We start from the raw sequence: 14867 nt of genomic DNA on the forward strand, positions 1-14867 counted from the left end.
CCTTTTACAAACGATCTGCGCTTCTTACGCATTGATGACGAATCCATCACAGCCAGATAATACCATTTTGACATTTTTGCCCAAATGCCTCAAGACAGTTTCTTTTTCGGTGTTTCAATTTTTTGCTCGAAACACCTTTCATATTTTTTAATGTTCTGCAGATCGTTTACAAACGATCTGCAAACGAGTACCTAAAACTGTTCTTAGTAAATAACTCTGTAAGGAATAAAACACCAAGAAAAAACATTTTTGCATAGCTTTTCCTTTTCCATAAGATCTGCAAAAGAGTATCTCAAACAGTGCTTAGAAAATGCCTCTTGAATGAATAAAACACAAATAAAACACATTATTGTATAGCTTTAACATTTCCATACGATGTTAAAACTATTACCTAAAACTGTCCTTAAGAAATACATTTAGAAGGATCAAAAAACAAATAAACAAAGATTGTGCACAGATTTTCTTTTTGCAGACGAGCTGAAAACGAGTACCAAAGACAGTCCTTATAAAATACCTCTGGAAAGAATAAAATACCAAGAAACAACATTTTTGTATAGCTTTTCCTTTTACAAAGATCTGCAAACGAGTACCTAATACAGTCCTTAGTAAATACCTCTGGAAGGAATAAAATACCAAGAAACCATACTTTTCCATAGATTTTCCTTTCACAAACGATCTGCAAACGAGTTCCTAAGACAGTCGTTAGAAAATACCTCTGGAAGGAATAAAATACCAATAAACAATACTTTTCTATAGCTTTTCCTTTCACAAACGATCTGCAAACGAGTACCTAAAAGTGTCCTTAGAAACTACATCTGGAAGACAAAAATACCAAGAAACAATATTTTTGTATAGCTTTTCCTTTTCCAAACGATCTGCAAACAAGTACCTAAAACTATCCATAGAAAATACCTCTGGAAGGAATAAAATACCAAGAAACAACATGCTTTTGTATAGCTTTACTTTTTACAAACGATCTGCAAACGAGTACCAGAGACAGTCCTTAGAAAATACCTCTGGAAGGAGTAAAATACCAATAAACCATATTTTTGTATAGGTTTTCCTTTTACAAACGATCTACAAACAAGTAACTAAAAACAGTCCTTAGAAAATAACTTTGGAAGGAATAAAATACCAAGAAACCATACTTTTTTATTGCTTTTCCTTATACAAAAGATCCGCAAAAGAGTACCTAAAACAGTCCTTAGAAAATACCTCTGGAAGGAATAAAATACCAAGAAACAACATTTTTGTATAGTTTTTCCTTTTACAAACTTTCTGCAAACGAAAACCTAAAACTGTCCTTAGAAAATACCTCTGGAAGGAATAAAATACCAAGAAACCATACTTTTCTATAGCTTTTCCTATCACAAACGATCTGCTAACGAGTACCTAAGACAGTCGTTAGAAAATACCTCTGGAAGGAATAAAATACCAATAAACCATACTTTTCTATAGCTTTTCATTTCTCAAACGATCTGCAAACGAGTACCTAAAATAGTCCTTAGAAAATACCATTGGAAGGAATAAAATACCAAGAAACCATACTTTTGTATAGCTTTTCCTTTTCCAAACGATCTGCAAAAGAGTACCTAAAACAGTCCTTAGAAAATACCTCTGGAAGGAATAAAATGCCAAGATACAACATTTTTGTATAGATTTACCTTTTACAAACGATCTGCAAACGAGTACCTAAAACTGTTCTTAGGAAATACCTCTGGAAGGAATAAAACACCAAGAAACAACATTTTTGCATAGGTTTTCCTTTTACATACGATCTTCAAACGAGTACCTAAAACTGTTCTTAGGAGATACCTCTGGAAGGAATAAAATACCAAGAAACCATTCTTTTGTATAGTTTTTCCTTTTACAAACGATCTGAAAATGAGTACCTGAAACAGTCATTAGTAAATACATCTGGACGGCAAAAATACCAAGAAACAACAATTTTAAATAGCTTATCATTTTACAAACGATCTGCACACAAGTACCTAAAACTGTCCTTAGAAAATACCTCTGGAAGGAATAAAATACCAAGAAACCATGCTTTTGTATAGCTTTACTGTTTACAAACGATCTGCAAACGAGTACCAAAGACTGTCCTTAGAAAATACCTCTGGAAGGAGTAAAATACCAATAAACCATGCTTTTGTATAGCTTTACTTTTTACAAACGATTTGCAAACGAGTACCAAAGACTGTCCTTAGAAAATACCTCTGGAAGGAGTAAAATACCAATAAACCATATTTTTGTATAGGTTTTCCTTTTACAAACGATCTACAAACAAGTAACTAAAACAGTCCTTAGAAAATAACTTTGGAAGGAATAAAATACCAAGAGACCATACTTTTCTATAGCTTTTCCTTTTACAAACTATCTGCAAACGAGTACCTAAAAATAGTCCTTAGAAAATACCTCTGGAAGGAATAAAATACCAACAAACCATACTTTTCTATAGCTTTTTCTTTTACAAACGATCTGCAAACGAGTACCTAAAACAGTCCTTAGAAAATACCACTTGGAAGGAATAAAATACCAATAAACCATACTTTTGTATAGCTTTTCTTTTTACAAACGATTTGCAAAGGAGTACCTAAAATCAGGGGCGTCACATATGGGGGGGGGGAGCTGGGACGCCCCTCCCCCCTCAAAATTTTCCGTGATTCGGTAAAAAAAATTGAGTGGGACTCAATTTTTGAAATAAATAAATGAGATGAATGAAATTACTGAAAGAAGATGAAAACACTGGTGTGACATCCACTGAAGTCTAGATCCTCCCTAATTCTCGAAAACCTCTGTGTCAGTCGGTAAATGAGATGATTTTACCGACTCAATTTTTAGATTTGATTGAAAGCGGCTACCATCTCGACCTTAGTTAGTAATTGGAGCAGAAAAATTGACCGAGAACAATGGGTGACTCAATAAATATTCATTTAGCAACAACCTATTGAGAACTTCCGGCGGGTGAATTATCGGGGTTCTGTTCAGTTTCACGAATCACGATTGATTTCAATTGCAAAGAACATAGATAGATAGATAGATAGATAGATGGATATTTATTGCAGCCGCTTTGAGCCATGGCAAAAAAATGGAAAATCACACAAAATAATAGCACATAGCAAAGTATAGTAGCCTACATAACAATAACAACGCAAAATTACAAAACAAAAACATAATAAAGCACACAATACCATTAAACTAACATACATAGATAGATATATGTCACATCTATCAAGGGCCATGGCTACAAAAATAACAAACAAGAAACCAACTTACACACATACAGCAATAATTTCAACACTCACCCCACCCCCTTTACAAAAATCTATCTCTATGTGACATACCCAATTTTATATATTTTGCTATCACTCTTATTGTCCCATAAATTTTTGATCCCATTACTGAAACCAACCACGCACTTGTCCCAACATTATCAAAAAATAATTCTTTCCTTAAATCCTATAATTCGGGACAAAGGGCCATGAAGTGAAGCAGATCCTCACCATTTTCTCCGCACATAGGGCATGAGTAAGGACCGTCCTTTACCCTTACCCTCCCTAATTATTTCCTCCTTTCTCCAAGTGCTAGAAAATTACCCCTCCCTAATATATATACCACTTTATTTCTTCACTATTTAAACCCGCTTTAAAATAAATATCATATCCACAAACCTCCTTCCATTGCTGGTAAACGCCGAGGGACACCGAGGCTGCGACTTCACACTGCCATTTCTGAATCTCCTGATCTTCAAGCACACCCTTTACTAATTTTGCTACATTTCCTACTTCCAGTCCTATCCCCTTCCCTTCATTCCAAGCACCTGATAACCCACAACTATTTAAGATTGATTTCACCTGGGAAGCCCATGAACATTTCCTTCTATCCTGCAGCAACTCCAGATAAGCTGCATTTACTAACCTATTATTCTGTAAACTAATCACCTTTTCCCAGTATCCTAACATTCTAACCAATCTTTTTACCCTCAATGAAATCAATCCTAGATCACCCTTTAACACCAGATTATTAAATCTCCCGCTTAGCCCTAAAAGTCTTCTGAAATGTCCTAAATCAATTCTCTCTATTTTTCCCCTTTTTCAAACCCCGAAACTTCCCCACCGTAACTCAATACTGGGCCTACCTTCGTCTCAAAAATTCTCTTCTGTAGCTTAATATCTGCCGGTCCTAGATGCCTAAGGGGACTCTTCAATAACGCCCATGAAGCCTTCTGACCCTTCCAACTCACAATTTGCACCTAGTCACTCCACCTCACTGAACTTGAAACTTCATCCCAAATAAATAAAATCCTTAACTTCTTTCATCTCTTTTCCTTTAAATAAAACTTATTCTTTTCCCTTTCATCATTTCCAAAAACTAATATAACTGATTTTTCAATATTTAAAACTAATTTTTTACTCCCCAGATAACTATCCAAAATCTCTAACATCTTTTGCAAATCCGGAGCCAATTTCGCAAGCAATACTATGTCATCTGCAAATAAGAAACAAAACAGCTCCAGCGACATAAATTTTAACATAGGGACATTTCTATTTCTAAAATACTGCTCAATATCATTAATAAAAAGAGAAAACAAACGCGGTGATAGAGTGCCTCCCTGTTTGAGGCCTACATTACTTAAAACTGGCCTAGAATAAGAAATACCTACCTTCACAACTACTTTAACCACCTCATACATTTTCATTATAACTTCAACTAACCTAATTGGCAATCCTAATTTCACCAACACCCCTTTTAACATACTCCTTGAAACTTCGTCAAATGCTCCCCTAATGTCCAAAAACACCGTATATAACCTATTTTTCTTATGCCTCGTATATTTAATAACTAAAACCTGTAAACAAAATATTTGATCAATTGTACTATAATTTTCCCTAAACCCTGCCTGACATTCAATTAATCTACCTTTATAATGCAACCATTTATCCATCCTATTAGACAGAACTCTACAAAATAACTTACTGATAGAACTTCCTAAACTTATCCCCCTATAGTTCTTGTGTAGGTTTCTTTCTCCTTTCTTAAATAATGGGATCATAATCGATATCTGCCAATTTTACGGCTATAGAGGGGTACTTAGAATTGCCGAGAATATCAATGCAAGCACTGGCAGTATCCATGCTCTTGACCATTTCAACAGCTTAGTTGGTACTCCGTCGATGCCCGGAGCTGAGTTCCCTCTCATGCTTTTCAAGGCGTACCATATTTCCTCCTGTCCTAGCGGCTCCAGTAGTTTAGCGTCCTCTGAATCCAACTCAAAATCGGCTGTTTCTTCTAAGCTATTCATCTCCTCATCAGCTCTCTCTTCGTCCTCTTCGAAGTATATCTCTTTGTAGTTTTGTTCTAAGTATTCTGGCCAGGTATCGGCGTGAGGGACTGAATCAGTCAACCTTCTATTTTCTGTTGATTTCCTAATTAACTTCCAGAACTCAGTTGTATCATTCACGCTAAATTTCTCCCGTATATTTTGGTTCTCTTCCTCTTCAGAACGTCTCTTCTTCAACCTAAGTAGCCTTTTATATCCCCTTCGCTTGTCCCTAAAAACCTGCAAATTATTTTCCAGATCAACTGTACTACTAGCCTTAAGCAATCTACAAGCTACTAAAACCTCCTTCTTCTTTTCCTCACATTCCTTATCAAAAAAAAACTCATCAAACCAGTACTTCCTACGTGCCACCTTAGTTCCTATCTTATACAAAACCCCCGACAAAAAATCAACAGAACCTGCTATATCCCCTCCCCTTGCCATATCCTCACTCTTCTGAATAAATGAATCCAGCCCTCTATCTTCAACTAGTACCTTTTTCAACTTCTCCTCATTATCATTATCAAACCTTAAACCTTCCCTCCATTCAAGCTCATTACCCATCTTTCCCTTAACCCCAAACTTCTTTTTACGGCTCTCAGCCCATCCTCCTCCTCCTAATTCAACCCTAATAGGCACGTGATCTGACCCAGCCAGCGCCATCACCTCAAAATCCACACAACAAGAAAGAAGCCCCAGACTAACAACCCCATAATCTACAACACTTGGAGATCTACCGGAAAAACATGTAAAATCCCCCACTCCTTTATCCTCCCCTGTCCTCCCATTCAAAATAACCAAATTCTGCTTACTACAAAAATCCAATAATTTTTTACCCCAATTATTCTTCCTCCGATGACCGTCCTTACTCGTCCTCCTCATAACCGACGGCTCAATTATTTAAACTCCATTCATTTTTTCTAGCTCAAGATCCACCTCCTCATCACGGTCTCCTTCGTCCTCCCCTGAATATCCGTTAAAATCCCCTAGAAAAATAAAATAATCGGACGGAAACTGTTCTGAAAAACGATCCATATCATTTTCTAATATCTCTCAGGTATCTTCATCATTAAAAGTGCTAGTTTCCAGCGGCAAATACACTGAACAAAAGATACACGAGTTACTACCTAAAGATACTCGCACCCATACTAGATTAAATGAAACACTTTTCAACCGAGATACATTTCGCCATCTATTCGTTAACAATAATGCCACTCCATAAGTTCTACCATTCTGCGATCGCTTTCTTTGTGATCCAAAATAAGAAAAACCTTCTATTCTCTCCTCTTTTTCCAGCCACGTTTCTACTAATGATACAACTGAAAAATCACGACAATAAAGAAGATCTTCTAGTACGAAATACGAAAAACCCTGAACATTCCAATTGGCTAAATGACACTCGTAATTTGCACCATGGCCCTGCTTATCCTATCCACTATCTGAGCCAATGGATTGCGACGGGTCAAATAGCCGCCTAGGTTCCATGTTATTAAGGTCGTCAGGTCTAACCGGCTTGCTCTTCTGTCTTAGGTGGTCATTTGGGCTAATAATTTGTTGGATGTTACGTTTGGGAGCCCCCACAGGCCCGACAAAAGTTGATGTGGAGCCTTTTTTAATAACAGGAGTTTCACTGTTCACCCCATTTATTTCGCTATCCCTACTAAGCTCCTCCACTACACTAAAGAAAGATTGAATTGAGAATGAAGATCCAGAACGCGATCTTGAATTGCATGGTTCTTCCAGGTTAAACCGATTATTTTCAGAAAAAAAACTGTTTACTAGACTTTTTTGTGGCGCTGATAATGACCCAGGTTCACGGTGAAACTTTTGTCCAACATTTTCTTTAAAATAGGTCAGGGTACTCGATGAAGAATCTATATTAGGGGCATTCGTAACCTCAACTACAGACTGCTTATCAAAGCTATACATAGAACACTGTTGACCAATATATAAGTTTGTCCCTCTTAGTCTTGCTTCTCTATTTTCTCCTCTAGCCCGTTCAAGAAAAGGCTTTAGGCGGTTACGGATAGACAGTTCACGCTCTGTATAATCGGGACTAACACCAAGAACCGCCCTTTTCAGGTGCGCACTAGAACGCAATATAGTATCACGAATGTAACCGCTTGTAAACTTAACCAACACCGGTCGCGTGCCTTATTTAGCGTTTAGCCGAAAAATGTCTCTAATGTCCATCATTTTCAGCCCTAAATTGAGCATATGTAAGTTGAGTGCTTTCATCACATATTCTCGTAACGAAGAACCTTTGTTTGTAGGATCGAAATTACACAGGACCAAATTACACTTTTTAGACTCATTTTCTAGCCTTTGCAATTTTACAATAGTAGCCGACATTTCAGCGTTCAAACTTAGGTAATCATACTTCAAGTGTGAAGCATCCTCCAGGAATTTCTCTATTGTAGAATCGCAACGAAATAGCAGATAGTTCGTTTCTAAGTTCTTGAACCCGCGACAAAACTATTTCTATTCTGTTCAATTTTCGATTAGTTTCTAGTAGAGTTTCAAAAAAATTAACAGAAGTCATAATTAATCCTGAAATATGGTTATGATAATTAGAAAGATTACGTATCTTTCTGTGAGGGCCTAGCCTCACAAATACATCCGAGTGACTATTCCAGTGACTGTAATTATTCTCACCAAATTTCCACTTAACATAGCAAGTCTTATAAAGTAAGATTTCCACTTAACGTGACAATTCTTGTCAATGGGAACTGGTTTTTAAAGTTATTTCACTGCCTGTGTACTTAGATCTTAGCGGAATGAAAAAAATATGTCAAGTCTAAGGACAAATCGGGTGAAAATAAAGTACTTGGCGTGTAAGAATATTTTCGATAAGGATTACCGTAAGCGTCGTAACGCCAGTTTTCATGAAAATGAACCTGAGCCGAAATGGATCCTAGCGACCGAGCAGGTAGTGACTAACCCATTTGCTGCATCAGCTCCTAAGAAAATGAAATTGGCAGTTCATTCCAACGGAGGAAAAGGTAAGACATAGCCTATACAATTAAATTGTTCACTGCGAATCGACCAGTGGGTAGGCTGTGCATATAGCCTACACGATTCCACTTGACTAGCGCAGTGATTTACATTAAAAGGTTAATGCCGGGCAGGGGCGTAATTTGCTATAGGACAGGGGGCGCAAATGCCCCCCAGACCCCAGTTTGCCCTCCCCCCCCAGCTTGATGTTTGCCCCCCTCCCCAGCTGGAATTTCGCGTCTTCAAAACTCTCGTCGAAACTAAGATAGGCCTAGAGAATTCAAGAATCCACAGAAACAGATCGGTTTTCTTTAGCATACCTTTGCCTTTATGATAAGATTGGAAGACGAAAGCCTTTTTAAATAGAGTATAGTCGGCATGTTTATGATTTTCGAAGCACACTTTGTTGTCCGCTCCCAAAGGAAAAGGGCTAGTGACAGCCTTGGCCAGGGGTGTTTCTAAGGGGGGTACCCTCTCCCCTAAAGGTCCTGAGAAAGGACGTTTTTCGGGCGAAGCCTGGCAATAGTCACTTTTTTTTGGCGTGTGACAAAGCTTCTAAAAGGGTTATCGTCGGGCGAAGCCCAACGAAATTTGATTATTCATCTGCGCGAAGTCGACAGAAACCAGTGCATCCCCTAGAAAAGGACTTGTCGGACGGACCCCTACTAAACTTGGTATTTCGCCGATCCGCCACAATGTCAGAAAAGACTTCCGTCGGGCAAAGCGTCGGTAAAGGGCGACGACGAAACTTACTGCTCCAGCTGCACAAATTCGACGGAAGCCAGTTAGTCCCCTAGAAAAAGACTTGTTGGGTGGAGCCCTTACAATACTTGGTATTTTGTCGGTCCGACACAATGTCTTTAAAGATTTCCATCGGGCAAAGCGTCAGTAAGCCGCAACGACGAAACTTACTGCTTCTTCTGCGTGAAATCGACAGAAATCAATTAGTCCTCTAGAAAAAAAGACTTGTCGGGTAGAGCCCCTACGAAATTTTGCATTTTGTCGGTCCGACATAATGTCATGAAATACTTTCGTCGGGTGAAGCAACGGTATGTCGCGACAAATTCAGCGGTTTCATTTGTCGGGCGATTTCCCTGCGGAACTCAGCATTGTAGCTGGGAGCAAAAAAGCTTCAAAGAGTTTTTTTTTTGGTCGAAGTTTCGGTCAAGTAAGCAGAATGGTTGCCTTTTTGTCTTACATATATCGATTGCAATAATTCAAGGCTCGCACCTGTTAAATTAAATCGCACCGGTTCAATATAACCGGAAGCAGTTGGAATATTTTGCTAGTAAAGGAACTCATAAAGTTACGAGGTCGTACTACGCGTATTTAAAACTAGGTCTCTCTCTCTCTCTCTCTCTCTCTCTCTCTCTCTCTCTCTCTCTCTCTCTCTCTCTCTCTCTCTCTCTCTCTCTCTCGTGCTCAAAACCCCAATAATTAACCGCTTAAACGAGGGTGTGAAGGAAGACAATGCCTCGGGCAATGACAGTGCCTCGGGCTTCGTTGAGTAAAGATATGACTTCGTTGAGTGAATCAGAGCCGTTAACCCCTTTACCGGAACAAGATTGCCCAGTACAGCATGTAAAGACAAACTTCAACGAAAACATCAGTGTAAGTGAACAATCTCTTAGTGACACAAGAAAGTCAAGCGTTAGTGTGTCAGAGGACAACGAAGAGCTACTTACAAAGTGCCTGGCCTGGATAGATGTTGCGTATGATTTAATTGGTGAGTGCCGAGCAAAGTTTCGCTTTGACAGTGCCTTGGGCAGTAAAATAAAAACTTTCGCCATCGATACTGCCAGTATGTGTGAATTTGTAGGTGAAAGCTTTAAAGAACTTCAAGTTTTGTCAGCAGCTATAATCGAAGCTGAAACTCACATGAGCATGACTTTAGAAAATCTGCCTCTTGATTGTCGTGTCAATCATGATCCTGGAAAGCGACCATTCCCACTTAAATAGCGTCAGAAACGCTATTTACTTACAATGGGTCCTAACCAGCCGTATCTAGCAGCTTTTCCAGAGAAGAAAAACGCATCGATAGGCAGCAGACATCAGAAGAGAATGAACGTTGGTTGGTACAAAAAGTACAGGTACCTTGAATATAGCGTCAGCAAGGACCGAATCTATTGCTTTGCATGCATGTTGTTTCCTTCTGGACCAAAACGCGAAAAGGCAAAAGATGCGTGGGTTAAAAGTGGACTGTAATCTTGGAACAAGATGATGAGTAGAGGGGCTGAGAACCCTGGCAAGCTGAAGGAACATTTTGAAAGCGCCGCTCATCAGTCAGCAGTCATTGACATGGCGGTTTATAGCAAACTCGAAATTGGGATTGAAAATAAGTTTGATGAGCAGACTAAGCCCTTGAAAAGGCAACGAGAAAAGAAAGCAATTGAAAACCGACGAGGGGTGAAGGCCCTAATGGACATAGTAAAGACACTGGGAAAACAACAGATAGCCCTTCGTGGTGCGGCTGATGACAGTGATGGAAACTTTCGTCAAATTGTAAACCTAGTTGCTCGCTATGATCCACATTTCAGTAATTGGTTGCGTGAAAGAACAATGAAGAAGAACACAGTAAACTACCTTAGCGGTGTCTCGCAAAACCAATTCCTTAAGGTACTGGGTAACGAAATTAAGCGCATGATTGTAACCGCTGTGAATGCTAGTGGCGCATATTCAATTATCGCAGATACCACGCCGGACTGCGCACACGAAGAAAGACTTGTGATTTTTGTCAGGTTTTTTGGTACTGGTGGCACCATCCAAGAGAGACTTTTAGCTATAGTACCAGTTAAATCAAAAACAGGGAAAGAAACTGCCGATAAAATCCTAGAAGTCTTAGAAAAGGAAGGAGTAAGCAAAGAGGTGTTCATGTATCAAAGTTATTATTATGCGAACAACATGTCTGGTGTTCGTCAGGGGGTCCAGGCACATATATCAGCCAAATTGGAAAGGGAAGTACGCTATTTTCGCTGCATGGCTCATAGAGAAAATCTTATTGTGGAACACGCCTGCAGTAGCAGTTCTATAGTTCGAAAAATGTTTGAAATCTTGCAGGATCTCTATGTCTTCTTTACTGGTGGAACGAAGCGAGTTATAGCTTACAAACGAGCACTTGAGAGAGCTGAGTCGATGCTCAAGCTAAGAAATCTGTCAATGACAAGATGGACATCCAGGTCCGAGAGCTTGACAGCGTTGTGGGCCAGCTTTGACACAATTGTTGAAGTCCTTGAAGAGCTAATAGAACAAGATGAGGACAAAATAATAAAAGAAAAAGCTCGAGCTCTGCATCGCCACATTACTTGCTTTGATTTTATTGTTACACTTATGTTCATGCGCCAAGTCATGTTCAGGACGAAGGCTCTTTCAGAAAAGCTGCAGGATGAACAGCTCGATCTGATGACTGCAAGTACAAAACTCTGGTCAACACGTGACATCTTAGATGCTCTCCTTCAAGGTACGGCTCAGATAGAGAAGCAAATTGAGGCATCAAAAGCAGCAACAGAAAAATTTGGGTCAATAGCCGAAGACGATTTCTGACTTAAGCACCGTCCTCGACGTCCACCTTCTCGTTATTCAGAGGTGATTCATAATTCTGGATCCGACATGTCGGATGACTGGAAATCTTTTTATGTTAAGGAGCTCTGCGGTATCCTCAGAATCCTTGTGAACGGCTTGGACAATGCAATCCATGACAAATCCTCTTTTCTAGAGCCAGCGTACCAGTGTCTATTGGGCAAAATGGACGACAGCTATGAAAGCCTTTCGTAAGTAGCAAAGCTGTTTCCGGGAAGAGGCCTAGATCCCGCGGAACTCGCGTTAGAGCTTAAGGTCTTCAAATGCTTTTTGACCAGGACTGAGGTCGAAAGCAGTAAAGCCATTGATCGGACCGTTTCCGAGGCTCTATTTAAAGAAATTTATGCTGTCAAGACAATATTCCCAACTCTCTGGTCAGTTTACCAGTGGATCGCAACAACGCCACCAACTGCAGCAACGGCAGAAAGAAGTTTCAGCAAAATGAAATTGGTTATGATACGATCACGTGCAACAATGGATCACGACCGTCTGGATCATCTCCTCATGAGGCGCTGCGAGACTGACGTTGCTGACGAGCAGAAACTTGACAAATTGCTAGAAGTCTGGTTGTCTGCCAAGCCAAGACGGTTGGCCTTTTAATTCAAGTTGTTTTTTTTTTTCATTCTGACTCTTTTTATATATACTAATTGAAATTCTAAATTTCTTACTTTGGCTTATGTAAATCCTAATATCATCATACCTCTCCTCATCAATTGCTTTATTCCACAAGAAAAGAGCAAAATCGTTCGCTATATCAGAGGATAGTAAAGCCTATTAAAGATGTGCCTCTCGGGGCAGATCGGTCTCAATTAATTCAGGAAAACCGTTGAAGTGCCTATGATAGCGATTCGGTATTAACACAAAGCACAAGAAGTTAAACTCAATTTTTTTTTCTAATTATTAACAAAATCAGAAAATTCGGTAAAAATGACCAGCCAGTCGGTAGAATCTATTGGCTCCCCCCCCCCCTAACATTTTGGCTAGTAACGCCCCTGCCTAAAACTGTCCTTAGAAAATACCTCTGGAAGGAATAAAATACCAAGAAACCATACTTTTGTATAGCTTTTCCTTTTACAAACGATCTGAAAACGAGTACCTAAAACAGTCCTTAGAAAATACCTCTGGAAGGAATAAAATACCAATAGACCATATTTTTGTATAGCTTTTGCTTTTACAAACGATCTGCAAACGAGTACCTAAAACAGTCCTTAGAAAACACCTCTGAAAGGAATAAAATACCAATAAACCAAATTTTTGTATAGCTTTTCCTTTTACAAACAATCTGCAAACGAGTACCTAAAATAGTCCTTAGAAAATATATCTGGAAGGCAAAAATACCAAGAAACAACATTTTTGTATAGCTTTTCCTTTTCCAAACGATCTGCAAACGAGTACCTAAAACTGTCCTTAGAAAATACCTATGGAAGGAATAAAATACCAAGAAACCAAGCTTTTGTATAGCTTTACCTTTTGCAAACGATCTGCAAACGAGTACCTAAAACTGTCCTTAGAAAATACCTCTGGAAGGAATAAAATACCAAGAAACCATGCTTTTGTTTAGCTTTAACTTGTACAAACAATCTGCAAACGAGTACCTAAAACAGTCCTTAGAAAATGCCTCTGGAAGGAATAAAATGCCAAGAAACAACATTTTTGTATAGCTTTTCCTTTTACAAACGATCTGCAAACGAGTACCTAAAACATTCCTTAGAAAATACCTTTGGAATGAACAAAAAACCAATAAACCCAGCTTTTGCATAGCTTTACCTTTTACAAACGATCTGCAGACGAGTACCTAAAACTGTCCTTAGAAAACACATTTGAAAAGAATAAAATACCAATAAACAATACTTTTGTATAGCTTTACCTTTTACAAACAATCTGCAAACGAGTACCTAAAACAGTCCTTAGAAAATACCTCTTGAAGGAATAAAATACCAAGAAACAACATTTTTGTATAGCTTTTCCTTTTACAAACGATCTGCTAACAAGTACCTAAAACTGTCCTTGAAAAATATCTCTGGAAGACAATTACCAGACCGTTTACGATTCAAATCAAAATTTGAAAAGCCAAATTTTGAAAAGGTAGCTTTACCTTTTACAAACGATCTGTAAACGAGTACCTAAAACAGTCCTTAGAAAATACCTCTGGAAGGAATGAAATACCAAGAAACCAAACTTTTCTATAGCTTTTCCTTTTACAAACGATCTGAAAACGAGTACCTAAAACTGTCCTTAGAAAATACCTCTGGAAAGAATAAAATACCAAGAAACCATGCTTTTGTATAGCTTTACCTTTTACAAACGATCTGCAAACGAGTACCTAAAACAGTCCTTAGAAAATACCTCTTGAATTAATAAAATACCAAGAAACAACATTTTTGTATAGCTTTTCCTTTTACAAACGATCTGCAAACGAGTACCTAAAACATTCCTTAGAAAATACCTCTAGAAGGAAAAAAATACCAAGAAACCATACTTTTGCATAGCTTTTCCTTTTACAAACGATCTGCAAACGAGTACCTAAAACAGTCCTTAGAAAATACCTCTGGAAGGAATAAAATACCAAGAAACCATGCTTTTGTTTAGCTTTACCTTTTACAAACGATCTGCAAACGAGTACCTAAACAGTCCTTAGAAAATACCTCTGGAAGGAATAAAATACCAATAAACCATACTTTTGTGTAGCTTTTCCTTTTACAAACGATCTGAAAACGAGTACCTAAAACTGTCCTTGAAAAATATCTCTGGAAGACAATTACCAGACCGTTTACGATTCAAATCAAAATTTGAAAAGCTAAATTTTGAAAAGGTAGCTTTACCTTTTACAAACGATCTGTAAACGAGTACCTAAACCAGTCCTTAGAAAATACCTCTGGAAGGAATGAAATACCAATAAACCACACTTTTGTATAGCTTTTCCTTTTACAAACGATCTGAAAACGAGTACCTAAAACAGTCCTTAGAAAATGCCTCT

General features: G+C 38.4%; 1 protein-coding gene across 1 annotated transcript; it reads left to right on the forward strand.

Moving 5' to 3' along the window:
- Positions 1-10531: 10531 nt before the first annotated feature.
- Positions 10532-11854, forward strand: LOC148939855 (zinc finger MYM-type protein 1-like). The gene has a single exon (XM_089106017.1). The coding sequence runs from the start codon at positions 10532-10534 to the stop codon at positions 11852-11854; it is 1323 nt and encodes a 440-aa protein (XP_088962143.1).
- Positions 11855-14867: the final 3013 nt, after the last annotated feature.

This window comes from Artemia sp. Qi Xiang Cuo, chromosome 20 (genome assembly GCF_049724085.1).
Source record: "Artemia sp. Qi Xiang Cuo chromosome 20, ASM4972408v1, whole genome shotgun sequence".
Taxonomy (NCBI): Eukaryota; Metazoa; Arthropoda; class Branchiopoda; order Anostraca; family Artemiidae; genus Artemia; species Artemia sp. Qi Xiang Cuo.